This window comes from Urtica dioica, chromosome 1 (assembly GCF_054948205.1).
Source record: "Urtica dioica subsp. dioica isolate 48M chromosome 1, U.dioica_male_clone48M_v1_H2, whole genome shotgun sequence".
NCBI classification, from domain to species: domain Eukaryota; kingdom Viridiplantae; phylum Streptophyta; class Magnoliopsida; order Rosales; family Urticaceae; genus Urtica; species Urtica dioica.
In genome coordinates, this window is record NC_142756.1 from 18,717,865 (window position 1) to 18,744,083 (window position 26,219).

At 38.0% G+C, this 26,219-nt stretch overlaps 1 protein-coding gene, 1 long non-coding RNA gene and 4 other non-coding genes across 6 annotated transcripts; all 6 read left to right on the forward strand.

Moving 5' to 3' along the window:
• The first annotated feature begins 335 nt into the window (after positions 1-335).
• On the forward strand, positions 336-2,732 carry LOC149407670 (Peroxidase superfamily protein). The gene is made up of 4 exons (XM_089614801.1): positions 336-800; positions 1,065-1,253; positions 1,387-1,549; positions 2,015-2,732. The coding sequence occupies exons 1-4, from the start codon at positions 582-584 to the stop codon at positions 2,428-2,430; spliced, it is 987 nt and encodes a 328-aa protein (XP_089470927.1). The 5' UTR covers positions 336-581; the 3' UTR covers positions 2,431-2,732.
• A 10,578-nt stretch (positions 2,733-13,310) lies between these two features.
• Positions 13,311-14,861, forward strand: LOC149407671 (uncharacterized). The gene is made up of 2 exons (XR_016297036.1): positions 13,311-13,421; positions 13,507-14,861. It is a non-coding gene; the product is annotated as an uncharacterized LOC149407671 (long non-coding RNA).
• On the forward strand, positions 13,513-13,611 carry LOC149407672 (small nucleolar RNA Z157/R69/R10). Its single transcript, XR_016301849.1, has one exon. It is a non-coding gene; the product is annotated as a small nucleolar RNA Z157/R69/R10 (small nucleolar RNA).
• LOC149407673 (small nucleolar RNA R11/Z151) lies at positions 13,699-13,785 on the forward strand. The gene has a single exon (XR_016301870.1). It is a non-coding gene; the product is annotated as a small nucleolar RNA R11/Z151 (small nucleolar RNA).
• Positions 13,926-14,039, forward strand: LOC149407674 (small nucleolar RNA Z152/R70/R12). Its single transcript, XR_016301863.1, has one exon. It is a non-coding gene; the product is annotated as a small nucleolar RNA Z152/R70/R12 (small nucleolar RNA).
• On the forward strand, positions 14,097-14,220 carry LOC149407675 (small nucleolar RNA snoR80). The gene has a single exon (XR_016301841.1). It is a non-coding gene; the product is annotated as a small nucleolar RNA snoR80 (small nucleolar RNA).
• Positions 14,862-26,219: the final 11,358 nt, after the last annotated feature.

The window sequence follows — 26,219 nt, forward strand, 5'->3', positions numbered from 1 at the left end:
CAAATAAATTAAAATGAGATTGTAAACAGTAAAAAAAACAAAATCAAATAAAAATTTGAATAACAAGAAAAATAATGCAACTATGGTATTTTGAGATATTAAGTTTGAAAAGAAGGTGTCGCCTTTCCACTCCAAAACATGGCCCTAGTACCGGAACCTACTTCCCAACTGCTCTTTGTTTTTAATAAGTCATACTTTACCAATTGAATATCATAAAGTGTGTTTTTTTCACTTTTATTTCTTTATAGATAATCATGTTCAGCATATACATGAGAAATTAGTAATCACAAATTCTGAAATTCACAAGTATCTATATGGCATTTAGCTAGCTAGCTGGATTGCTTCCATCAGTACATATAAATATATATATTTCTCGTTTACATCTTATTATTGTCCTTTCACTCATATTATTACTTTATTCCATTTCATCATCTTACATTGTTTCCTAATCTTGAAGCCTAAGCACACTCAATGATCTATAAATAGTAACCTCTCTTCTCTTTTTCTCAATAAACTCATCAAATACCCACATACACAACATTACTTCAAGAATAATAATAGATATAATTTAGAGCTTGGTGATGATGAAGATGAGAGGGGTTAAATATTTGGTGGCCATGACACTCTTGGCAATGGTGATGATAGAGTCGTCACAAGCTCAGCTCCAAATGGGTTATTACTACAAAAGCTGCCCAAATGCTGAGAAGATCGTCAAAGACTTTGTCGATGAACACATCCCAAACGCTCCTTCACTCGCCGCTGCTCTCATCAGAATGCACTTCCATGACTGCTTCGTTAGGGTTTGTACTATATACTCAGTCATACATCTAATTTTTTTTTTTTTTATGCGCTAAAGTTAATAATTCATTCGTTCATCTTTTATTTATAGATTTTAGTCAATATTCTTAATTATTTTACCTGTGTTACAAGTTATATTAACAAAATTCTAAAAACATATATATTTTGAATTTTCTTTTTAACTTTAGAAAAAAAAATTACAATTGGCTAAAGCATATATATATTATGCTAATAATAATTAGGTTTTGATGATGTGATCATTACAGGGTTGTGATGCGTCTGTGCTTCTGAACTCAACGACCAACCAAGCCGAGAGAAACGCGATTCCGAATCAGACGCTGAGAGGGTTTGACTTCATTGACCGAATCAAGAGCTTGCTTGAAGCCGAATGCCCAGGAGTGGTTTCTTGTGCAGACATCATCACTTTGGCCACCAGAGACTCCATTGTCCTCACGGTACTAATTATTTTAATTTTAAAATCTATATTCGCATTATTACTTTTACTATTTACGTGTCTTTAGTGATATATAAAGCAACATTCGATGTCAATCAATAATAGTGTAATATTTGTATTATATTATGAAATAGGGGGGTCCATTTTGGAGAGTGCCAACTGGCAGGAGAGATGGGACAGTGTCAATCAGAACAGAAGCTCTAAACGATATCCCTTCCCCTTTTGCCAACATTTCAACCCTCCAAACCAAATTTGCCAATAAAGGTCTCGACCTTAAGGATTTGGTCCTACTTTCAGGTATATACATATTGAGCCCCTACTAAACTTCTACATTATGTACATCATCGTCAATATTTGTTGTACTATAAATACATATTATAACTATTACTAACAAATGTAGACATTTTTACCAACTAATTTTGAAATAGAATTATAACTTGTAGTGTGATGTATTTCAATTAATACTAGGTGATTTGTTAGATCTTATTAATTAGTAATTTCATTGTCAATTGGGCGTGTGAAACATAATAACTAGTGTTTATATGTATATGGATATTATTCTAAGTAATACTATAGCATGTGTATACTATTAGATAGAACCACAATTTACAACGTCATACAGATACACATAGCAATAATGTGTACACTCAAGTGTTTATTAATTATGTACAATTAATTTTTTTCTTTTAAAATTACAAATTAGTCCCACCCCAGATTTTGTTTTTCACATTAGTCCCATCTTAATTATAATTTTTGTTTCAGGCGCGCACACAATCGGCATAGCTCATTGCGGCGCGTTCACGAACCGGCTTTACAACTTCACGGGAGTGGGAGATCAAGACCCGGCTTTGGACAGCGAATACGCCACGAATCTCAAGGCCAAGAAGTGCAAAACCCCGACCGACACCACCACAAAGGTCGAGATGGACCCGGGGAGCCGAAAGACCTTTGACCTAAGCTACTACATCCACGTTGTCAAGCGCCGAGGCCTCTTCCAATCCGACGCTGCTCTTCTCAACGACTCTTTCACCAAAAACTTCATCCAACAGCTTCTCAATGGACCCTCCGAGAAATTCTTCGAGGAGTTCGCTAAGTCCATGGAGAAAATGGGAGCAATCGCCCCTAAGACCGGGTCCGAGGGCGAGATCAGGAAGGTTTGTGGGGTTGTGAACAGTTAGAGATATATATGTAGAGAGTAAATTATCTTAATCATTGTCTTCTTCTTTTTTATCTGAATAAAGTTGGAAATGTGTGTTATTTGGTATTTAGTAGTGTGCTCATCGTTGAAAAAATGGTCGTTTGGTTGACCATGTGTGGGGATTTGGTATAATTTATGTGTTGTATCATAGAGTTAATATCTGGTTTTGAATAAGTTTGTGAGCGCAATAATGTATGGAATCATTGCCATTTTCTGTAAAACCTTGTGAGTGTAGATTTATTGGCTGGCTCCATCTTTTATAATATTACGTTTGTTACCACAGTTGTGTTTCGTTACTAATCATCAATTATTCCCGTTATATCAGGCAATAGAAATAAAATATTACTGCATGGGAAGTACTATAGGACTATATTGTCAACCTTTTCAAAAACCAGGAAAGTAATTATTTATCAAGTTGCCTGGATCTAGATTTAGTACATAATATGGGGTCCATTAATACCTCAAAAGAGCCAAGCTCGAGAAAAACATAGACTATATATAAATGAAAAAAAAAAAATTAATACTGGTGACTACCATAATTGCAAAGAAAACAAAAGAAAGGAAAAAAGGGTGTGATAAACCTGCAAGAAAAATGGTGATTTTTTTGTGTGGATAAGTGACAATTTTGATGGAGTAAATTGAAAATTGAGAAAAATAATTGAATTAGATTGCGAAATAATATCATAAAGGATAAGATCATCACGTTATGTTATTATTAACTTTTGGAATATTTTAAGTTGCCACCAGACAGGTCAACATTGAGTCTATTCCAGACGTTTGCTTGGAATATTGTATTATAAGGTGCTCAAAATAATGTCGTTTTTTTTTGTCGTATGTAGGATAAGGAAAAAAAAACAATATAGAGAGGACAAAAACATCTAATTTGAAATTATAATTAGCTGTCGTTAACTTCGTACCTAATTACATAAATGCTTATGGGTTAGTTAATTACTAATAATAAACAGCATTATATTGTTACTTAGCATGCAAATAATATAAAATGCAAAGGTTGTCACGTAACACAGGACACCTATACGTAGTCGTGGTGATATATTTTACTTGAACCGCTTTGAATATATTATGCATATATATACCTCACGTACGTACCAAATTAATTCACGACACTTCTTCGTTTCCAATAGTTCTCACTTCTCACTCGAATTATGTTAGTGGGACATTTTTATTAGCAGCCCACTTTTTTGTTTGCAAAGCTTGTGGGACATTTTACACAGCCCATGTTTGTTGTCTGCAAAGCTTTTGTCGTCATACAAAGTATATTTTAAGATGCAATTTTTGACCCCTTTATATTACTGGCTGAAATTAATTGAACGATTTATTTTTACTATTTAGGTGAAGAAGAAAAAAAAACTCACTTACTAGAGTTATGTAATTTTAAAAAAACATTAAAGAGTCATTGAGCAAATATTGACTTTTAAAATCAATATGGTATAGTTACCGGTAAAATATAAATACCTTATAAACGACAAGTATGTAGCCAAACAAAAATATTGGCGTATCATCAAGATCGGTTTCACCCTCCGCTCACAGTCATGCATTTCCATTGAATTTATGGGGTGATACCTTCATCTGTGGTATACCCCATCAATCGAGTTGTTTAATGAACATTGTAGCTCGAATCCCAAAGTATTGTACAATTTCAAACCCGATTTGATCGTTTAAAGTGTTTTGATTGTACATGTTACCTTCATTTTCCGTCTACAATAAACAAAAACTTGAGTTCAGGTCCACAACATGCACATTTCGACGAGGACGACTAATTTTAACTAAGTATGTCATCTTTGATGATGAAAGCTTCCGTTTCCCAATGCCTAGTAACCATTTCTCCGTTTGGATGTGCGACTATTTATATCTCAGCATGTCATCTTCGATGTGAAAATCTTCTTTTTCTCAATGTCTCTAGTACTAAAAAAATTAGACTGAGGTCTGTCACCTATCATCTACACTCCTCATGCGTAAGAAATGTCAACACTCCTCATGCTTATTAAGAATCGTCAACACTTTCCTCAACAATACCTTACCAAAGGGCTTCATCCTCACAAGCCTCACCAATCTCAGAGAACCCAGTATCCCCACAAGATGTTGATCTACTTCCACGTGCTGAACCGCCTCAACAACAACAACACGTGTAGCAACCGCTAAAGTCTCAGCGATCGATGATCCTTCAGGCAATCAACATCAGATGACGACACATTCCAAACATGGAATCTTCAAAACTCAAGGCATTCATGGTCTAATTATAGCCATATACCACTCAACATCTGTTGCCGAGGCTCTCAATCTCCATATTTTGTTGATGCCATGAGACAAGAACCCGCATCACTACATCAAAATGATACATGGTACCACACACCTCTTCCACCACATCAGAAATTTGTGGGCAATAAACATATTTTTAAGATCAAGCACTATGTGATGGTAACATCTAACGAAAAAGGATTCCACCGAATCGCCGGGTTCAACTTCAACAAAACATTCAGTCCAGTGGTGAAACAAATCAAATTTTGCAACGCATACACTGTTGTGTTTGAAAGTAACTGGAGAATGTGCCAACTCGATGTAAGTAATGTGCTCCTCGATGCCATCTTCAAAGAAGAGGTCTATCTCAAACAACCACTTGATTTTGTGATCCTCAACGCCCTCTACGGTCTCAAACATGCTTCTTGTGCTTTTTTGACCATCTTCAATAGTTTCTTTTGGGCATTGGGCTAATCGCCTCACGAGCCGACACCGCCTGTTTGGTACATGCCCACTTCTAATATCATCTTATTGGATATTATTGTCACCAAAGAGAAAAATTCCACCATCAACTTGCTGGTATCATAAATTCTCCCTCATAGACTTGACAAACTCCACTCTATTATCGACAACCAAGCAACGTGTAGAGGCACTCATCATTTGATCATCTCCAAAGCTGGTTGCATCAACGATCTCATTTTTTTGGCGAACATGAGCAGTGCCAACACCGTCTGAACCCCAATGATTACCGGTACACCTCTTTCAAGACACCGCGACGACCCCATTAGGACATCACCACTTACCAAAGTTTACTCGATGGTCTACAAAATGCCATAATCGACCCGACCAACATTGCATTCAGTCTCAAGTAGCTAGCTAATGCACAGCCCATTGAGTACATAATAAAATGTCGCAGATACTTTGCTATCTATCTGGAACTCGCCATCTTGGTTTGTGTCTCCGTTACATGGATATCGATCAGACAGGGTTCTCAGACTCAGACTTGGCTACATATAAAATTTAAATTGTATACAATAATTATTATTTTCAATAAGACTAGTAATAGTATAAAAAAATAAGATAAACTTTAAACAATAAAAAAGAATCTCTCTAATAATCAATTTATTTTTTATTTAATATATTTTTAATTTTTGTGTTTGTTGTTTATAATTTCATTTGATTTCTTTTTACAAACACATACAATTTCATTTCACATTTTATTAGTTGTTGATAGTTTCATTTAAGATTGAACTTGGAGATCCGAAACAAAACCAAAATTATGTTGCATATGAAATCAGTACCAAAATTTTGTTTTGGTATATTCGCAAAACAAGCCTGATACTATTCATCGAAATATTTTATTTAATTACATTTTTTTCCAGATATTAGACTACATTTCATGTTTTCAGCTTTTTCATTTTATTTTATTGCACTGAATAGTGCAGCAACAAACCGGAACGAAGTGTTCCATTTTAGTTTTGCGAATTCCGATTGTATTTTGTGACCAAAACATTCTATTTCGGCCATTTATGGAATTTTCATTTCGTTACTATCAAACTTCAACATTTATTTAATATAATAATAAAAGAATCTAAAAGTTAAAAATAAAGATATATTTATAAAAGTTATAAAGATAAATTGACACATCTACTAATAGTGATAACATAATTCCCATTTTCAATCAAAACACTAATTTGGACAATTCTATTAGTAAAAAAAGAGAGAGAATATTTTGTGTCCATCTTTACCCTCTTCTTTTTTTCTGTACTTTTTTTTTCCTCAGAGTCTCATATATGACAAGAAATCTGGGTTTGTTTGATGATTTGTTGACATATATATGTCAATAAATGACATAATTTGTTGACATATATATGTCAACATATGACAACACTGAAAATTTTATTGATTTGTTGACATAGATGTTAACAAATGACATGATTTGTTGATATATATATATATATATATATATATTTATATATGTCAACAAAAATTTGTTGATTTGTTGATATAGATATCAACAAATGACATGATTTGTTAATATAAATTTCAACAAATGACATGATTTGTTGACATAGACGTCAAAATGACACGACCTGTAGACATGTAGACTTGCAAAAACAATCACTTAATCTAAGCTACACTTGACATTCATAAGCATAAACTAAAAAATTACACTCATAATGGCTCGTTCCATGTACTCTTCTCTCACGAAAAAATTTAAAAGTACATTTGGCATTGAAGCGGATGGCGGCGTCTGAACATTCGGCATTGAAGCGGATGGCGGCGTCTGAACATTCGGCATTGAAGCTGATGGCGGCGTCGTCCCAGGGTTTAGCGTCGCGGGGGATGTCTGCTGTGTGTAGGCAAAGAACTGTCGCTGAAACGTCTCCATATGAGCTCGTTGCTCACGCCTCATCTCTTCCATTGCAGCCTGTTGTGCGGCCAACGCTGCTTGTAGCTCGCTAACCACTGGATCTGGAACGCGCCTCGATGAAGAACCTGAGGACGAGCTGTCGTCTTGAGCCTGAGCCAAGAGATACGAGGATCTTGGGATCGAGGGACCTATCCCGACATACCAATCTCGACGTTGCCCGAGAACAGTATCCATCGCGTACTGCTCCGCCTGGTCTATGTCAAACGTTTGGCCTGACTCCGCTGCTTGTCGCTGCATATCCTCGACTTGAGTCATAATTCGCGCCTTCAAACATATGTTAAAAAAATTATTAAGATTATCGAAACTTGATTATTAAGTAATTAACACAAGTAACTTACAAATGCTTGTTGCGCCCAAGCTGTCGTCCAATTGCCTTGATCATCTTGATGTTTTTTCTCCCACTGTTTAACGCCGAGGCCAAAGTCTCATCTTCCCTACTCTGCAGTTCTTATGAAAATATGAGTAATGTATTTATTGCAAAAAAAATATTACAAAATTAGAATAAACTTACGTTCAAATGTCGATGAGCCAAAAAAGAAATCGACCCTTGTGTGGACTTCGTTTTCTTGTTCTTTGAATTGTCTCTGTTCCGAGTAGACTTTTTCTGCACATATTAAATTGCGTTATAATTCGATTTCATAGAAGATAACATAATTTTTTTGAATTATACATTACCTTCCAATCGTCAGTTGCGAACTCCTCTATCACCTTCTCCCAATCGTCTTTTTGATATCCTTTTGGGATTTCTTTCTTGGCGACATTCATTTGCCCACAACATTTGCCTAAGAAAGTCCCTGATAATCTAGACTTTTGGTTGCGCCTCATTCGCTTTGCATCGCGAATGATAGTCTGGTCAATCTGATGACGAAAGCAATCCGCCGGAAGCAGCTCCTCGATCTCATCATCCTTGTACACGAAAGTGTACTCGGAATGAAGTGCGCTCCTCGGTCAAGATTGCATGTCGGGCAAGCGAGATACCCTTGGCCACTCCATCCCGATAAATAGGATCGAGCCGGAAAATCGTTAATCGTCCATAGTAGCGCGGTACGCAATCGAAACACTTCATCGTTGGCGCCATCTCGAACGCGGAATCCGGTCTCCCACAGTTCTTTCAGCTCTTCGACAACTGGCTGCAAGAACACGTCCATGTCCTTTCCTGGTGAGTGAGGCCTCGGGATCAAAAGCGTCAGCATTAAGTACTCTTTCTTCATGCACAACCAAGGCGGAAAATTGTACGCAGTTAGTACCACAGGCCACATGCTGTACGATAGACTCATTTCTCCGAACGGATTGAATCCATCCGCAGCTAGTCCAAGCCGCACGTTTCGAGGCTCTGCAGCAAAGCCTGGGTATCTCTCGTCCAGGTTTTTCCACGTCGTACCATCCGCAGGATGTCGTAGAACACCAACTTCCCTGACGCGATCTCTTTCGTGCCACTGCATTAGAAGCGACGTGTGTCGAGACGCGTACAACCGCTTCAATCGATCTTTCAGGGGAAAATATCGCAAAATCTTTTGCGGTATCATTTTCCCAGTTGGCTTCCATCTGCTCTCGTTGCATACTGGGCACACGTCGACTTCCGCGAGATCTTTTCGAAATAGGACACAGTCGTTAATACACGCATCGATCATCTCGTATCCCATGCCAAAACGCTTCAGCTTCGCCTTTGCCTCGTAATGCTTCTCCGGAATTCGATTACCAGCTGGATGAGACTTCTTCAAGAGCTGCAAGAGTTCTGTGAACGACTTGTTCGTCCAATGGTTCGTGACTTTGAGGTGCATCAACGAAACCAAGAACGACAAAGAAGAAAACTCTTTGCATCCAGGGTAAAATTCTGCTTCCAACTCGGCGAAGAGGTCTTCCACTTGCTCCTCTGCACACACCTCGCTCTGGGTCGGCTCCGTAGCATCGTCGAAATCCTCGTGATCCCTGATATCCTCCACAGCACCGTGCAATCCTCCTATTCCTCTCTGATCTGTTCCTCCGATGGAATCTTCTTCATGAGGAAGGACGACACGCTCGAGCTCGCCGTGATGATACCATTTTGTGTAGCCTGGGGTAAACCCCTTGTTCAGCAAATGATTCCTGACAACCCCGCTGTCGTGCCATCTCACGTTGTTGCAAGGTTTGCAAGGACACCGATATTTGCCATTTTCGTTAGGGAATCTTCTTGCAGCGCGAATAAACTCGTTAACACCGGTTTTGTATTGCAATGTCACCCGATTATTCTCCGTGATCCAATCTCTACTTGAATTTGACATTTCGCTGAATGAGAGCGAGAAATGAAAGTTTTGAAGAGTTATTGATAAAGGACGACTGAGAACAAAATAAAAGAGAGATTATGAATTGTATGTTATTTTGAGCTCGGATTGAATAAGTTCGGAGTTTTTAGACTAATTGATTCGAAACTCTACTGAATTTTCGGCAGAGTTTCCCCTATTATACTGACAAACCAAAAACCTGCAAAATTATTTAAAAAACATATACAAACCATCCAGAACTATCCTACAAATTAGCTCAGCCCTACACCGAACCTCCGTGGTTCGGTCACAACATTTTATAAATGAAAAAGCCAAATAAACAAATTATCACAAACTATCAAAACACTTCACAAACTATTTTTCTTATTTAAACTTACAATTTCATTTCATGTTAAATCAAATGAAACTAATCAAAAATTCATTAACTTCATTTTAACCTAAACTTCACAAAACATCAAAACATGTCACAAAACATCAAAACACAAATAAAACTTAGTTTTGACCTAAACTAATCAAATTATTAAACATGTGACATTATCAATTACAATTACTAATCAATTTCAAAGTAGCATGTTACAATTACAATTTTAATTTCATTAAATAATTTTAAACTAAATAACATATTTATGTAATTATTAGACTCATTACAATTCCTAATTGATAAATTACAATAAATCAAAACTAATTAAAACAAAACAAATTTAAACTAAACACTAACCTATACTATATCACAAACTATATCAAAACATGTCAAAAAACAATGAAACTTAATTTTAACCTAAACTAATCACATTATTAAACAATTGAAGATATCATATTAATACTAATTAAGTTACAATCAATTTAAACTTTTAACCTAAACTAATGGAATTATTAAACTTAACAAAATTACTAAACATGTAAATTATCAAATTAATACTAATTAAGCTACACATATATATACAAATTAATTTCTAACACATATAAACTTAATCTAATTAAAATTACTTAACACCATATACAAATTAATACCTAACAAATATAAACTAAACATACAATATACAATATACTAATTACACATATACAATATGCAATAAAATCTATACAATATATATTTACATACAATATATAAACTAATAATACCTAAACAGGAAAAAAAATACTAACCTGGCCGGGACTCTCGGAGAAGGAAGGTCACCCCGTCGATGCGACTAACGGCCCTGCGTCGGAGAAGAACTGGGCTCGGCCGAACAGGGCAGGTTCCGGCTATTGGCTGGGACTCGGAGGACAGGAACTCGGCAGCGGGGTCGGGGCTGAGCGCAGGGCGAGGTCCGGAGGCACGGGACGACGATCGAGGCTGTGAGAGAGGGAGAGAAACACTAAGAGAGAGAGAGCGAGGCAGAGAGGGAGCGAATTTAGTGAGCGGGAGAGAGAGAAATACCGGTTTGGTGGCCGAGGAGCTACTGGCGGCGGCGGCGGAGGTCCCACCAGCGGCGGAGCGTGGCTGGTGGAGCGCGCGGCTTGGTGGAGGAGCTGCTGGCGGCGGCGGAGCGTGGCTGGTGGCGCGCGCGGCTTGGTGGAGGAGCTGCTGGCGGCGGCGGAGCGCGGCGGAGGTGACAGAGATAGAGAGGGTTTTTTTTAGAGAGAGGGAGTGGTTTTTTTAAAAAAATCGGCTGTTGAAACGAGGAAGACGAAGTGCAGACGATTTTGTTTTATAGAAAAACCTAACTTTCAGGTGCGACATTGTCGCACCTGAAAGCTCTATCAGGTGCGACTAGTCGCACCTGATAATATCTTAAAAAAAATAACCCAGGATGCCACTTCAATCCTGAATGAAATAATGAGGAGGAGAATTGGCCCGCTTAAAATTTTGAAACTATCAGGTGCGACTTTGTCGCACCGGATAGTTTTTATGACTTTCGGGTGCGACTAGTCGCACCCGATACTCAAAAGCAGAAAACAATTTTAGCGAAATTTTTAACACTTCGGGTTGACAATCTGGTACGACTAGTCGCACCCGAAAGTCATTTAGATGCGACTTTTAGGTGCGACCAGTCACACCTGATAGTCATGCGCATCAGAAAACCAAATTTGTAGTAGCGAAACAAAAATAAAAAGCCAAAGAAATAAAAATTAAAAAGTGTACCCCTAAATAAAAATCGCTCGATAATACAGAAATAAAAATCGTCTCCAGCCGTGTTGTCGCATGAAAATGAACAACGATTTAAAGCTTCGGGCGGTTCGACCCAAGGCCGGACCAAGTGGCCGTACCTGAGCCAAGTGTGTGAACTCGAAAGTCTCAAGTTAAGGTCCCTCAGACGTTGGTGTTCTCTGAGAAGAGAAGGGAGTGAATCAGAGGTGCGACTATGCTTCTTATGAGCTGCCTACGTACCTGAGCACAGCAGGATCAAGCAATAACATAGTTCAAGGTGTGTGTATACGCTGTTTGAGGCGCGAAGCCTGGAGGGTGTGCTCGATAGAGGAGACAGAGCGCGGAGGAGTCCTCGACGACGTCTTGAGACTCTAGAATCGAGCGACACGAAAGTGAATGTGTGTTTTCTCTTTTTGAGATGATGGAGATTCTCGGTGGAGAATCTCGGGCGCAGCTTGTGCACAGGAGATTAAGCACTCGATCAGAGGAACTTGGGCGTAGAAAGTCTTTGGCATCATTTTAGAACTCTGAGAGCGAGTAATCTTGAGGAGGAATGAATGTCTCTCTCTCTCTCTCTCTCTCTCTCTCTCTCTTTCACTGAGAGAAGGTATTTATAGTGAATGTGGAGGCTTAGGAGGGCCCTTGGACGTACCTCGGGGAGCACGTTGTGGATTTCGAACACGCGAGGCATTTCTGGAGCACGCAGGAGCGCGCGGTCGCGTCGCGTGGATGGCGCGGTGCGCCATGTCTTCTGCGCGCCGTGCGCGCGCTCTTTTGAGGAGTGCGGCGAGCACGCGCTCCTTTCGAGGCGCGCGTGATGGTGAGCTCTGTTTCGTGTGTGAGCTTGAGCTTGGACTTTCGGACCGTTTCGAATGGGTCTTAGCCATTGTGGACCTTGGTGGGTTTTTCAGTGACCCGGCCCGTTAGGCTTTTTTTAGAGTTCGGAATTCCACGCAAGTCGCGCGGAATTTAATGTTTCGGGTTTTTCGAGAACGACCGACAACAAGCCGTATGCTTGAAAGATCTCCGCAATGAGCTGGTAGCTACCGTAGTGGAACAACGAGCTTATGACCGGAATTGAATCGGTGTACCATAGTGAGTTTATGAAACCCTAAACAAAAAACGATTTCACAAAACTTTACCCAAACATCGACGATCTTTTGAGTAGGACGAAATCAACGATCGGCCGAGAGATTATGTCAATGGTGCCGTGGCTTTACGGCGGTGGGCCGAAGGTGGAGAGCGTGTGTTGTTCAAAGCTCGACGAGCGTGCTCTGGGAGGAGTACGGCGGTGAAGAGCTCGCCGGTTATAGTGTTGGCGATGGTAGGCATGGGCGGTGCGGTGTAGGGGCAGAGGTTTTCATCGGTATGGTCGTCAAGTAAAGATGGAGATGTGGTGATTGATGGAGGAGTTTTTTGTTTTTTTGGTTTAAGAAAGAGAGAGTGTTGATAAGTGCACTAAAGGGAAATGAGAGAAAAAGAAAAAGAAAAAAAAGTAAAAAGAAGATAAAAATGTATTTGTACACTGGAAGCACTAGTAGAATTATTTAAATTAGTGTTTTGGTCGATGAGAAAAATGTTATCGAATAGTAATAGTAGTAAATGTGTTAATTTCTAAAAGTTAAAATTCCGTTGTATTTTGCGATAGGCACAAGGCTGATTTATCAGGCCCTTTAAGCCCAGACATCAGCCCATAATTTAACGCAAAATAAAGCCCAAAACTAACGCAGTTGTTGCTTGCTATTACATTGCAACAAACCCTAAATTCTATCGGCACAGGCTCTCTATAAAACGAACCACCTTTCAGTAACATAATTCATCATCGTCTCTCCCTCTCAACCCCCGAACTATCTCAGAGACTCTCTGTACTTAGTGTTCCTTCCTTTTTGGTAGCTCTCCGTTTTATTCGTGCTAGCTTGTTATGTTTTCGATTTGCTATGTTTTTTTTTTCTTTCTACTTTCGATTTGAATAAGGAATGATACAGTGCGGTGATGATACTATTGTGGACTAGAGTTTCTGATCTGGGTCACTTCTAACCCGTAAGTTGATTACAACCCCTTGGCTGTCTGAGCACTTTCAGTTTCTCATTATCTCTTTAACTGAATTTTCAAAACTTTATTTCATTTCATAAATTGATTGCTAGGGTTGATATCTCTTTTGGTTTAGGGCTTATGATGAAAGAACAAATTATCTTAGCGGATTTCAGTGAGATTTTTATGGTCAATGATCTGATGTTACACACACTGAAGCCTATTAGTTTTGTTTTACAAGGAATTGGTTTGTTAATAGGAAACTGTAGTTTCTATGATTCGTTGCCTATTAGTTTTGTTTTAAAATAATATGATTTGTGAATATTAAACTCTAGTTTTTGTGAATCGTTGGATTGGGGACGAATGCAATGATGAGATCAAGCACTTGGACGTGTTTAGGGCAGTGGACGGGATTGCTTCATTGTGGTCTCGCCGTGAGCCTCTAACCAAAACGACTTCTCCTTCCACTGAGCTTTTGTCGTCTCCCATTCCTTAGTGGCATTTTCTTTTTAAAATATTGTTTGCGTCCATTTACCAATTCTGGAGGATAAAACAGTTCCTTACGGTGTAATGGCTCGGACGCTATATCACTATTGTGGCTAATCCTGATCGATGTTCTCTCAATGCCATCTGATCCTGGAAACACCACTGACATCTTTAAAACAATCATTTATACATCTAATTTGCAAGGATCAATTGAGAAATTAAACGAGACTATCCTGTAATATAGGCAGTTGAGTATGATATATACCGAAAATTGAACAGCACTACTGTATGTAGATTGGAGACGCGATGGGTTGGACGGAAGGGCTTGAATGTAGATTTAGCTTCTTCTACACCACGGCTTTATAGCTGGGGTTGTTGGCGGGGATTGTATGAAATTCCGATCGTTTAGGAGATGGAAAGCAGAGCGACTAAAGTTGGACCCAATTAACGAACGTGGTACAGAACTTGACTTGAGGAAAGACTAACTGTGATGATGCCGAGAGGAAGCTTGGTGAAACTCGGACGCGAGGCAGATTCTTGGAGGGCTTTAGCAGACCCATATCCGATCAGTCCTAGATGCACAGCTCTTGGCCGATTTGGAATGACATCGAGTTTTTGGAATGACATCGAGTTTTAGGCGAGATTTGGTTTTAACTCCTTGCGAAGTGGACTCTCAGTGAAGCATTTCATCTACTATGAAGCAAGAGCTGATAATACAAGATGACATTCTTTGCGCCAACTCTATTTCTAAATTTTCGTTGTTAAAAGATCTGGTAATGCTCTTGCTGACTATTTAGCATCTCTTGGTGTCCCTTCTACTCTGGCTTGTTCTAAGCACACTTCGCTCTCAAGCCTGGGTTGGCATAATGATAAAACTTCATCTTTACTTGACAAAAAAAAATGGTTGCTGAATATAGATTTAAACGGCTGAATTGAACTCATCTCCTATGTTCCAACACAAAGTAGATGCCCAATGGACGGAAATTTCAGAAAGATAAATATTTTCGACCACATCTTTTCATTGACAAAATTCCGTGGGCATTTTTAAACAATAAAAAATTTGTACTTGTAAAATTATTTAGGGTTATTGGTGGCACAAGTATAATTTTTTTTTTATTCGATACACTTTAATACTTTTATTTTTTTTTACGACAAAAATACTTAACACTAGTGTAAACCTAGCCTAGCGGTATCAACCACTAGTCCCGTCCTGCTAAAGCCCAACTCCCGTTAATTGGCAAAACGGGAGTCCCGTCCCGTTAAGTAACGGGATGGTAGCGGGATTTGCCTAACGGGAATTCGGACCCCGTTAGGCATAAAAAAAAAAAATTAAAAAAAATGATTTAAATGAATTTAAATAATTATATCTTTTAAAAAATTGAAAAGATTTTGAAGTAAATGGGTAGAAAAAAATAATAAAGAAGAATGTGAATCTTTAGTGATTTAAATGATTTTAAATAATTAAATAGAAGGATGCAATTGAAAGGATTTTAAACTAAGTGGGTAGAAAAAAATAATAAAAAAGAATGTGAAATTAAAAATGGGCTTCCTAATAAACCTCACTGACCCTTAAAAAAGTGCGACAGCGAGGAAAAAGAGCACCCATTTCCTGGTTAATTATTTGAAAATTTATCCCGGACAAGGGCCGGAATATCCCTTAGTTATACAAGGTAGTCTAACCATTGATGTTTACATTTGCGAAATCAACTTCAAAATCGTCAAGAATATCGAAGCACATGAATGTTTCTTGTGCTCGATTTCTATGTTGAATCCAATCCTTACCACTCGTCAATGCTTCGACCATCTCCGGTTTCAAGCTACATCTTCTATCGTCGATGATGTGGCCCGCACTACTAAAAGCCGCCTCAGATGACACGGTTGAAACAGGGATGGTGAGGATGTCTTGTGCCATAGATGACAAGACCGGGAACCTCCTCGCATTCTGTCTCCACCAAACCAATATGTCGATGGCTTCGTCATCCGTCCTGACTCAATCGTTCCGATCGTACTCTTGGATCTCCGGATGTGACCGTGCGTCGGTTGCGCTCGACCTCGTCTGACTTATCACAGCTTCTTGTTGTTGAGGCGATGGGTTGTAAGCGGGCGCGTTGACGAAGACATTCGTGTATTGGTGTCTTCTCGGATACTGCGTCTGTGATTGAGATGGTTGTGCTCGATATTGTGCTAGGAGTTTCGCCTCGTATACCTTGAAAAGATCAAAAAAAGCTTGCACGATCCTCGCGAGATCAAGTGCAACGTAATCTTGGTCTACGAAATGGTTTCTAATGTACTTAAGAAATTTTTTTAAACCACCAATTTTACATCGGACGTCTAGAATGGCTCCAAAACCGTATAATAATGGAACATTTCCAGTCCCCCAATATTTTAAAAACTTGGCTGTCATTGCTTGAATAGAATCTTGAAAAATTGTTTAGTTTTTATGTTTATCAAGATGCACAGCAATTGCGGTCATAGTATGAAGACCGAGAAAAGAAGTAGGAGTGTAAGCAGCAGAGAGATAACAAGTTTCTTTGTAAAAAATATCGAGAAAAGAAACAAATGATTCAGCCATCCTAATATCATATTCGGATATAGCGTTTTCGCCATGTTCGCTGTTAATGTATGAAACAATAACATTGACGTAATGCTCGGATAAGAATCTAACGAAGCCTTGAGATTCGATATGACTAAAAGATTGATCGGTGGATACAAAATATTCTACTAAATCACGTCTAAAGCTTACAGGATCGATGTGACTTACCTGGCTTGACGAGGCTCCAGATTGATTCCTCTGGCAGTGCCTGTGATGACTCCACAATAGCGACGTCCCGACTCTTGTGTTGTGAGCGCTGAAGATTTTTCCACAACTGTGACATTTTCCAGCTTTTTCGCCATTCGCCATCACCTCTTCAAAGAAAGTCCACACAACGGACCTAGCACGACGTCGTGGTGGTTGTTGTTGTTGAGGTGGTTGTTGCTGTTCTTGAGCACCTTCATGTTGTTGTTGTCGTGCTCGTCGTTGTCGTCGTTATTGTGTCTCCTTTTGTTGTTCATGTTGTCGAGGTCGTGGAACTTGACTTCGACGTTGAGGTGGTGGTGGTGGTAGGTCTTCTTCTTCTTCCTCCTCCTCCTCCTCTTCTTCATTTGGATTTTGGGTTTCATCGTCATCTTCTTCTTCATTTGGATTTTGCGATTCACGATAATGTTGCTCGAATACTTGAAATTCTTGAAAAGCCATTTCGGATGGCGGAATTTGAGCTTGATAAGCTTGCTCGGGATCCATTTTAGGGTAATATGGAATTTGGGTGTTTGGAATTTCGGTGAATTCCGAATGGTTGAAAGTAGGAGCAACATAATTTGGATCGAAATAGTATTGGGTGTTTGGGTCGGGGGCGTTTTGAGACAAGTGCAATCAATTTTCTTCAAAACGGTGCATTTGTTGACCTCGGGAAGCTCTTCCCCTTCGACCTCCTCGGTTGTGGGATGAGATGCCATGAAAAATTGAAAGCGTTTGAGAGAATTTCATATTAAAATCGAGAGAGATTGAGAGAATTTGAGATTGAAATTGAGAGAATTTGAGAGTGTTTGAGAGATTTTGAAGAAAAGGTGTGAATAAAATGAATGAAATGGGGGGTATTTATAGATTTTAGAAATAAGTGGAGAAAAAAAATGAAAAAACTCGGCCGAAATGGGTATAACGGCCATATTCAAACGGCTATAAAAAAACGGTTCTTTTTTTTTTGGGCCGTTGGATCAAAAGATCCAACGGCCGAGATTTTAAAAAAAAAAAATAACCGGGACTAACGGGATCACCGGATCCCGTTAGCCCACTTAACGGGACTCCCGTCCCGTCCGTCAGCAGTAACGGGAGTCCCACTCCCGTTACTGTGCCTAACGATAGCAGGGATTCCGTCCCGTCCCGCTACTGTTAGGCCAGGATTACACTAGTGTTTAAAACTATCGTTACCTTTACCCGTAAAATCCCACATGGACTCAGAATCAAATGACATGTCAATTTATCAATTATATATATATATATATATATATATATATATATATATATAAATTTCATTTTTTAGATCCAAAAGTAATGAAAATATTTCAATTAGACCCACTATTTAAAAAAATATCCAAAATTTGACTTTTGTATCAATTTTGGATGAAAATATCCTCAATTCAAATATACATACTCTCTCATCTATTTCACTCTCACTCTCTCACTTTCTCTCTTGCTCTCCTAAATCTCATTTACGACGTCCATCACACCAATCCGACACAAATCCGACCTCCACCACCTCAAATCCGACGCCCACCACACCAAATCTGACCGAAACCATCACAAATCCGACCTCCACCACACCACTTCAAGGTCTCAAGCTCTCAAAGTGCCATAACCCAAAATGACAAAAAAAAGTTAGTTTTTTTGTTTTTTTTTTCATGGTTTGATTAGTGTAGGATTGATAGGATACAAGATTTTAATGGTTATCAGTTATTTTAGGTTGATTTGAATGAGATTTGGAGGTAAAAATAGATTTTTTTTTTTTTGAAAAACTGGAAATTTCCGATGAATACCATCGGGATTCATCGGATTCGGTCGGAGAGGTCGGAAAGTGTCGGAATTGGTCGGAGAGGTCGGAAAGGGTCGGATTGGTCGGAATAGGTCGGAATGGGCCGGAAAGTGTCGGAGATTCTGCTTGAATTTCATCGGAATTTGTACATGAATTTCATCCGAAACGGCCGGATTTCATCGGAAATAACGTCAAATTCCGGAAAGTTTAACCTATATTTACGAAATTTATTTATTTTACACAAACTATATCACTAAAGCTATAAAAAGATGAATGAAGAAGCATACTTACCCATTTTGAAGGAATTCAACCAATTGGATAGGCGAAATGATGAGAAAATGAGAGAGAATGAGAGATTTTCAATAAGTAGTGAATGAACTTTTTGTTATTAGTAGTGTTATATGGTCTTGCAAGAGTATTTTCGTCCAAAATTGGTACAAAAGTCCAATTTTGTATATTTTTTAAGTAATTGGTCTAATTGAGATATTTTCATTACTTTTGGGTCTAGAAAATGAAATTTCTCTATATATATGTATTGAATTTCTTCCATTCTCAATGAATCATTCAAACACTTTGTTTCCCTTGATTAGGTTTCCGATGTTCTTGTGGGCATCGTGACCCTTTTGGCTTTTTATGCAAACATTAATTTGATTGTTAAAGACTTTGAGGCGTTAACAGAGTATGAGGAAATCAATGGTGGACAAAGCTTGCTGCGAACCCCCGTCCCGCCTCACAACTCTTGTTCGCAGTGAACCTTGTCACGTCGTGAAGCTCCAGTGTCAGGGCTTAAGACACACAAGTCAAACCCTAATCTTCATTTTTTTTTCTTGACCTGAGCTTCCCATCCTTATCTCCGGCGATTGGCTTCGAGGTCGAGGTCGTCGATATGAATACTCAAATTCGTCCCCTAATGTGTAGAAATGTGCGGCAATGTGGTCGTCGTGTGTCGTCGACCTCGTGCTCTTCGATCGGCTGAGTTTTCTCACAACTTGTGACATTCCCTATTTGTTGTAAGGTTGTTCGAGCAATGCCGATGATAAGTTATGTATTTTCTGATTATATGTGTGTATATATATATATATATATATATGTATATATTATAAGTTCAAATAAAATGAGAAACGTATGTTTACATCAGCCATCAGGCTATATACACGTACATACATATAGAATTACAAAATAACTATTGGCTATAAAATATAAGATAAATTAGAAAACTACCAACTATTCCTAAGGATGTGATCTGTTAAATCAATCAGATTAGATCAGATCCTATAATATACATATCTTGAATAGATAAAATAAACAAATAATTGGCTATGTAGTCATCTTAAACACTAACAATTTATTTTTAGCCAACCTTTCGTTAATTTCCCGTATATAGCCATCTTGCTTACGTGGCATCTTATTAATTGAATTAGTTTTACACCTTTGCCATTATTTAATTCGACCGCTATTTTAATTAGACAATTTTTTTTTAATTTTGAATCAAATATTGAAACCGAATAGGGAAGTTTTAAATTTGAAATTTGAATTTTCCAGCAGATTTTGAAAGTTTCCAGCAGACTTTAGTTAATTAGTTTGTATTTTCGTGGCAATTAATTATAGATAAAATCTGTAAATATATTCTTCATATATTGATATTATTTTGTCTTCCATATATTCATAATTTTAGAACGTCCAAAATTTTTCCAGAATTTTTTTCAGTTTATTTACACAAATATACTTAAATATGCTTTGTATTTACAATGAATATACTGTAAATATGCTTTGTATTTACAATAATATACTGTATAATTAACTGTAAATCAACGTCGTATTTACAATACACAGAATGTATGTCTATCTCCGTCCCTGGCCCTCTTATGCCATTGTTGATAAACTTCGTCGATGAACGATTTGTAAAAAAAAAATTGCATTATGGTAACAAATCAATGTATGAACTATGCGGATCAAGAACTGATTGAAATTCCAGCAAAAAAAGATCAAATCAGAATTTACAGTCTTTACAAATAAAAGCTCCAAAACACAATAGTACTACTGGCGATTAATTCGCTAAACTAATCACAAAAATCAAAAGTAATAAACATATTCCATACTGTATGTGTTTTTTCATCACTATAAAAGCAAACGGAACTAATCCAAAATCCAAATCAACTATTGCTTTCATTTTCTCATTTCGTCCCCGTTCAGGTTCGGTCACTCGCTCGGAGCCTCTGGAATGGCGGCGAAGCAGCTCTTGGACCGGCCGAGAGGTCGACATCCACCGTCGAGACCTCGTAGGAGAATATGCTTCACGGCGGAGATCAAATCGTCGTCGGGACTCACCGGAGGACTCGACGATCGGACTGCTGATAGAACTTTACGTGGCGCCTCACAGCCTTTTCAACGCTGATCCGGCCGCCGGATCTCGATCTAACCACCTCGTCCTTCACCGCCTCTGCGCAGACCGCCTCTGCCCTTGTCACAGATCTGGAAAAGAGGAGAGGGTGAGAAACTGATTTGGGTTAGATTTCACGGGCTGGGGAGAGTAATTAACATATTTATTGAGTTTTAAAGCCTCCCTCAATTTGTGCGAGTAGTTATGACCAAATATTTTTTTCCATTTAAATTAATAGGTTGAAAATAATGGGCGGGAATTTGGTTAGGGTTATTTGAGGTCATTCACGTCGTTTAACATGCTGTAAGTAGATTGTTGTGGCTATTAACAAAAAATTATCAAAAAGTTGGCTAAAACCAAAAGCTCTATAGCCGCGTGACTATATACCTATATAACCCTAAAATAAAATACATATTTTGATACGCCCCCTCAAGTTGGTGCATATATATGTCATACATGCCCAACTTGCTTACAAGTAAATCAAATGTGGGTTTTTAAATAATCCTTTGGTATACGTATATGTCGTTTGATCCTTTGATGGAACAAACGGAATACAGATTACTCCAACCTCGATGTTTTCTTTGATGAAGTGTCGGTCCACCACGATGTGCTTGGTTCGGTCATGTTGTACCAGGTTGTGGGAGATGCTGATTGCAGCCTTGTTGTCGCAAATGAACTTCATCGGCAATTTGTTTTCGAACTTTAATTCGTTGAGGATTCATCGTATCAACAGAGCCTCGCATACACCATTTTCCATTGCTCTATATTCAGCTTCGACCAAGCTCCTTGACAACACATTTTGCATTTTGCTGCGCCATGTCATAAGATTTCCCCACACATATGTGCAATACCCGAATGTAGACCTTATATATGTGGCTGATCCAACATAATCCGCATCAGTGAAGACTTCCACATATCGATTTTCTCCTTTTTAAATAATAGACCTCGTCCGGGACAACTCTTCAAGTACCTGAGTATCCCATGAGCATCTTCAAGATGTTCTTCGAATGGTTAGTGCATAAAACGACTAACCATGCTAACAGCAAAAGTGATGTCGGGGCGTATATGAGACAAATAAATTAGGCAACCAACAAATCTTTAGTATTGCTGCGCATCAACCAAAGTACCGTTAGTAGCATTGCCTAATTTTTATTAGCATCAATTGGAGTTTCGCTGGTCGACAACCACTCATATCGAAATCTTTGAGAAGATCTTGGACATATTTGTGCTGAGAAACCACTATCCCTTTCTTTGATCGTGCCACTTCCATGGCAAGGAAATATTTCATCTCTCCCAAGTCCTTGATCTCGAACTCATGTGATAACTTGATCTTCAGCCGCATTAACTCTACTTGATCATCTCCAGTAATTAATATACCATCCACATAGACAATTAACACCGTTATTTTCCCATGTGAGAATTCAGTGAATAATGTATGATCAACATGATTTTGAGTATAACCTTTAAGTTTTACCACTTGAGTGAATTTTTCAAACCACGCCCGTGGAGATTGTTTCAGGTCGTACAATGCTTTTTGTAGTCTGCATACTTTCGACCCGAAATCTTCTTCAAACCCTGGTGGTGGAAGCATGTAGACTTCTTCTTCCAGGTTGCCATTTAGGAAGGCATTATTCATGTCAAGTTGGTTGAGAGGCCAATCAAGGTTGGTTGCGATCGAGATCAAGATCCTCCATGTCCGATTTTTCTCAAGAGCATTCATCTCCTCGAGTATAACTTTGGTGACATTAGTACTTAAGGCTGCGAATGAGTGTGAGACATTTTCTAGAGACACAAAGTTAGACATGGGATATTTGACACATAACCTTTTTTCCTTTCTAAGGGCAATATGAAGGTCGGGATCATGGTGCTTACCAGTGGATTCTTCTGGACTTGGTTCAGACTCTTGGCTGTCCACAGAAGTGATGATCTCTGCCTCTCGACAAGTGGTCTGCTTCTTATATTTCTTCCCAAAGTGTTTGCAGATTGCAAACGTGTTGTGTCAATAGTACAACGATATCATTTTAATTTGTAAATCAACTTCAGAAACCTGACTGTGCACAAATTTTTCCCCTTGATCACAAACTAATTCAATTTCTGGTTCAATTTCCATTTGATTTTGACCACTAGTCTGCCCAAGTTCTTTTTTATTTTCTTCTATTATTTCTCCTCATATCATACCTCCTTCAGATCCAAGGAAGTCAAGTGTGAGAATTGTAATACAATTATCAAAATTTTGAGCCAAATTTTCTAAATTTGATGAGGATTTTACAAATTCATAATTGTTTCTCTCATTGGAGATTCCCCCTGAAATTTATTTTCGAAAAAAGGTTGATGGTCAAAAAATTGTGTATCCATGGTTACGAAAAGCTTTTTTGTTGTTGGATCAAAATATTTATTTCCTTTATAAATAGGTGCTATTCCTAATAGACACACTTTCTAGACTTCGGTTCTAGTTTTTCTGCATTCCTATAAGGATTTTTAATAAAAAAATCGTGCAACCAAATATTTTCATAGACATGAAATTTATTATCCTAGATTTAGGAAATTATGTTTGAAGAATCTGAATTGGTGTTGCAAATTTTAACACCTTGGAAGGCATCCGATCTATGAGATAGATTGCATGTAAATAGCATCGCCCCATTAATATTTTGGCACATTCGTTGAAAACATAAGAGCACGAGTTACTTCTAAAACGTACCTATTTTTTCTTTTGGATCTACCGTTTTGTTGTGAGGTATCAATACATGAGCTTTGTTGAACTATTCCTTTTTCTCTAAGAAACTGTCCTAGAACTTTAGAAAAATATTCCCTACCATTATCACTTCTTACAACTTGTATTTTAGTATCAAATTGTGTTTGAATCGTGTGGTAAAAGTTTTTGAAAATTTGTTCAACTTTAGCCTCTTCTTTCATCAAATACACTCAACAGACTCCGGTGTGATCGCCAATTAAGGTAACAAACCACCTTTTACCATGGCAAGTTGTGACACGAGAAAGACCCCAAATATCAATGTGAATTAATGAAAATGCTTTAGATGATTGATATGGTCTAGGAGCGTAAGCGGATCGATGATGTTTAGCAAGAGCACAAAATTCACATTTAAACAACGAGGGATTTTTATTTTGAAATATTTTGGGAAATAGTTTCGTAAAATAATGAAAACTTGGATGTCCTAGTCAAAATTCCATAAATAAATTTCATCATTACTATTGAAGATAAGATGTTTGCAGACAACAATCCCCTTAAGCTTCTTTATTGGATGCAAACCCCTCGTCAAAAAGGTAGATACCATCATTTTCTCTAGCACTGCCAATTGTCCTCCCCGAGACCGGTTCCTATAATTCCTATAGACTGGATGAAAACTTAGCTATACGGTCAAGATCTTTGGCGAGTTTACTAATTGACACGAGATTGCAAGATAATTTAGGAATATGAAGCACGTTAGATAGGGTTGCTGAAGGAGAGATTTTGATATAACCAACTCCAGCTATGGATGAGTAGGATCCATTGGCAACTCTAACTTTTTCATTTCCTTCTGATGGCTTATAGGAGAAAAACGGGTTTGAATAATTTTTCATATGGTCAAATGCACCTTAATCTATTATCCAGGTGAGTTTAGTTTGGGAACAATTAAAGGAAGACGCAAAACTAATTTTACCATTTTGGACGAAGGAGCAAGAAGGATTCACTAGGTTTTGATGTATGAAGTAGCTTTAGGAGTTGCTCGAGGTCGGAGTAGTCTCACGAACAGAACCCCATACCTCCTTTGAGGTGTTCAAAAACATATGGGGTTTGGCGATTGAGGCCTCCATGGAGTTCAGCAATCACGCTGTGACCAGAGGATTCTCCGACCGCCGACTTTTGTATGTAGCTTCATCTGATTTGGGTGTTTGGTTTCTCCAGCTAGAAAACCCAATTTGCCTCTACCGTCGATGGCCAATTTAACGGAGTGTGACTATTCCAAGTAATTACCACCATTCAAACAATGCACTATAATTTGAATCGAGAACTGAGTCACATATGGGGTGACATAAACAGGGACGAGAGATATTTTTGGAACTAATCTCGGATTCGGAAGACATAATTTTTTTTTAAGATTGGATCTGATACCATATAAGCTCGAATAAAATGAGAAGCATATGTTTTTTCATTAGCCATCAGGCTATATATAATACATGCACATACATATAGAATAAAAAAATAAATATTGACTATAGAATAGGAGATAAACTAGGAAACTACCAACTATTCCTAAGGATGTGATTTGTTAAATCAACCAAATAATACCAGATCCTATAATATATATATCTAGGTATTTACATGTAACTAGAATAGATAAAATAAAATACGTATTTTGACATATATAAATATTGTTGATGTTAAAAACTAGATACACTATTTGTCTCAGCGAAAACCCATGTACGGTCATGATATGCCGACTAGAATATGCCGACCAGGACATGTTGATGACATGAAGATTTAGGCTGGATTATCCGTATAATAGCTGAATCTAGTTACAAGGAGAATAATAAATGTTGAAGGTGTTGATGATAGGTGAGAAGCATAGCCCGTCTGAATAATGAGAGAACTCTTTGATTCCCTTTCTTGATGTCATTATATAGTGCTTAAATTGCCTGAAATGTGGGTTGATCATACCCACGGTCTAATGATTATGTTGATAACCGTTCATTTTGTGCGTGTGTGAGTTATTTTGATAACCGTCTGGCTTATGTGATCAATTGACGGTTATTTGGAGTTTACATGACCATTGTAAACATTTTATTTTGACTAGTATTTAAGTAACCGCTCTCCGATATTCTCGGTTCTGTTCAAGGGTTATCAGACCTTAACTTATGGACATATTCGTTTATCATTCAAAGTTAGCAAGAACATTTTTGTTCGGCATATGTTTAGATGTTTGGTATATATAATTCATTGTTCGGTATGTATCACCTAAGTGATATTTTTCCGTTATATATAAAAGCACCCATTTTTTTGTTGTGTCCAGCTAGAGAGAGAGAGAGAGAGAGAGAGAGAGAGAGAGAGAGAGAGAGAGAGAGAGAGAGAGAGATGAACATGTGGGGAAAAAATAATTATTTTTAAAAAATTAAAATGATTTTGAGCCGTTCACGTGTCATTTTAACGGACTGAAAATAAAGATAGTACTAAAAAGTAACGATAAATATTTTTTTCGTCGGGAAAAAAAATAAAGATATTGAAG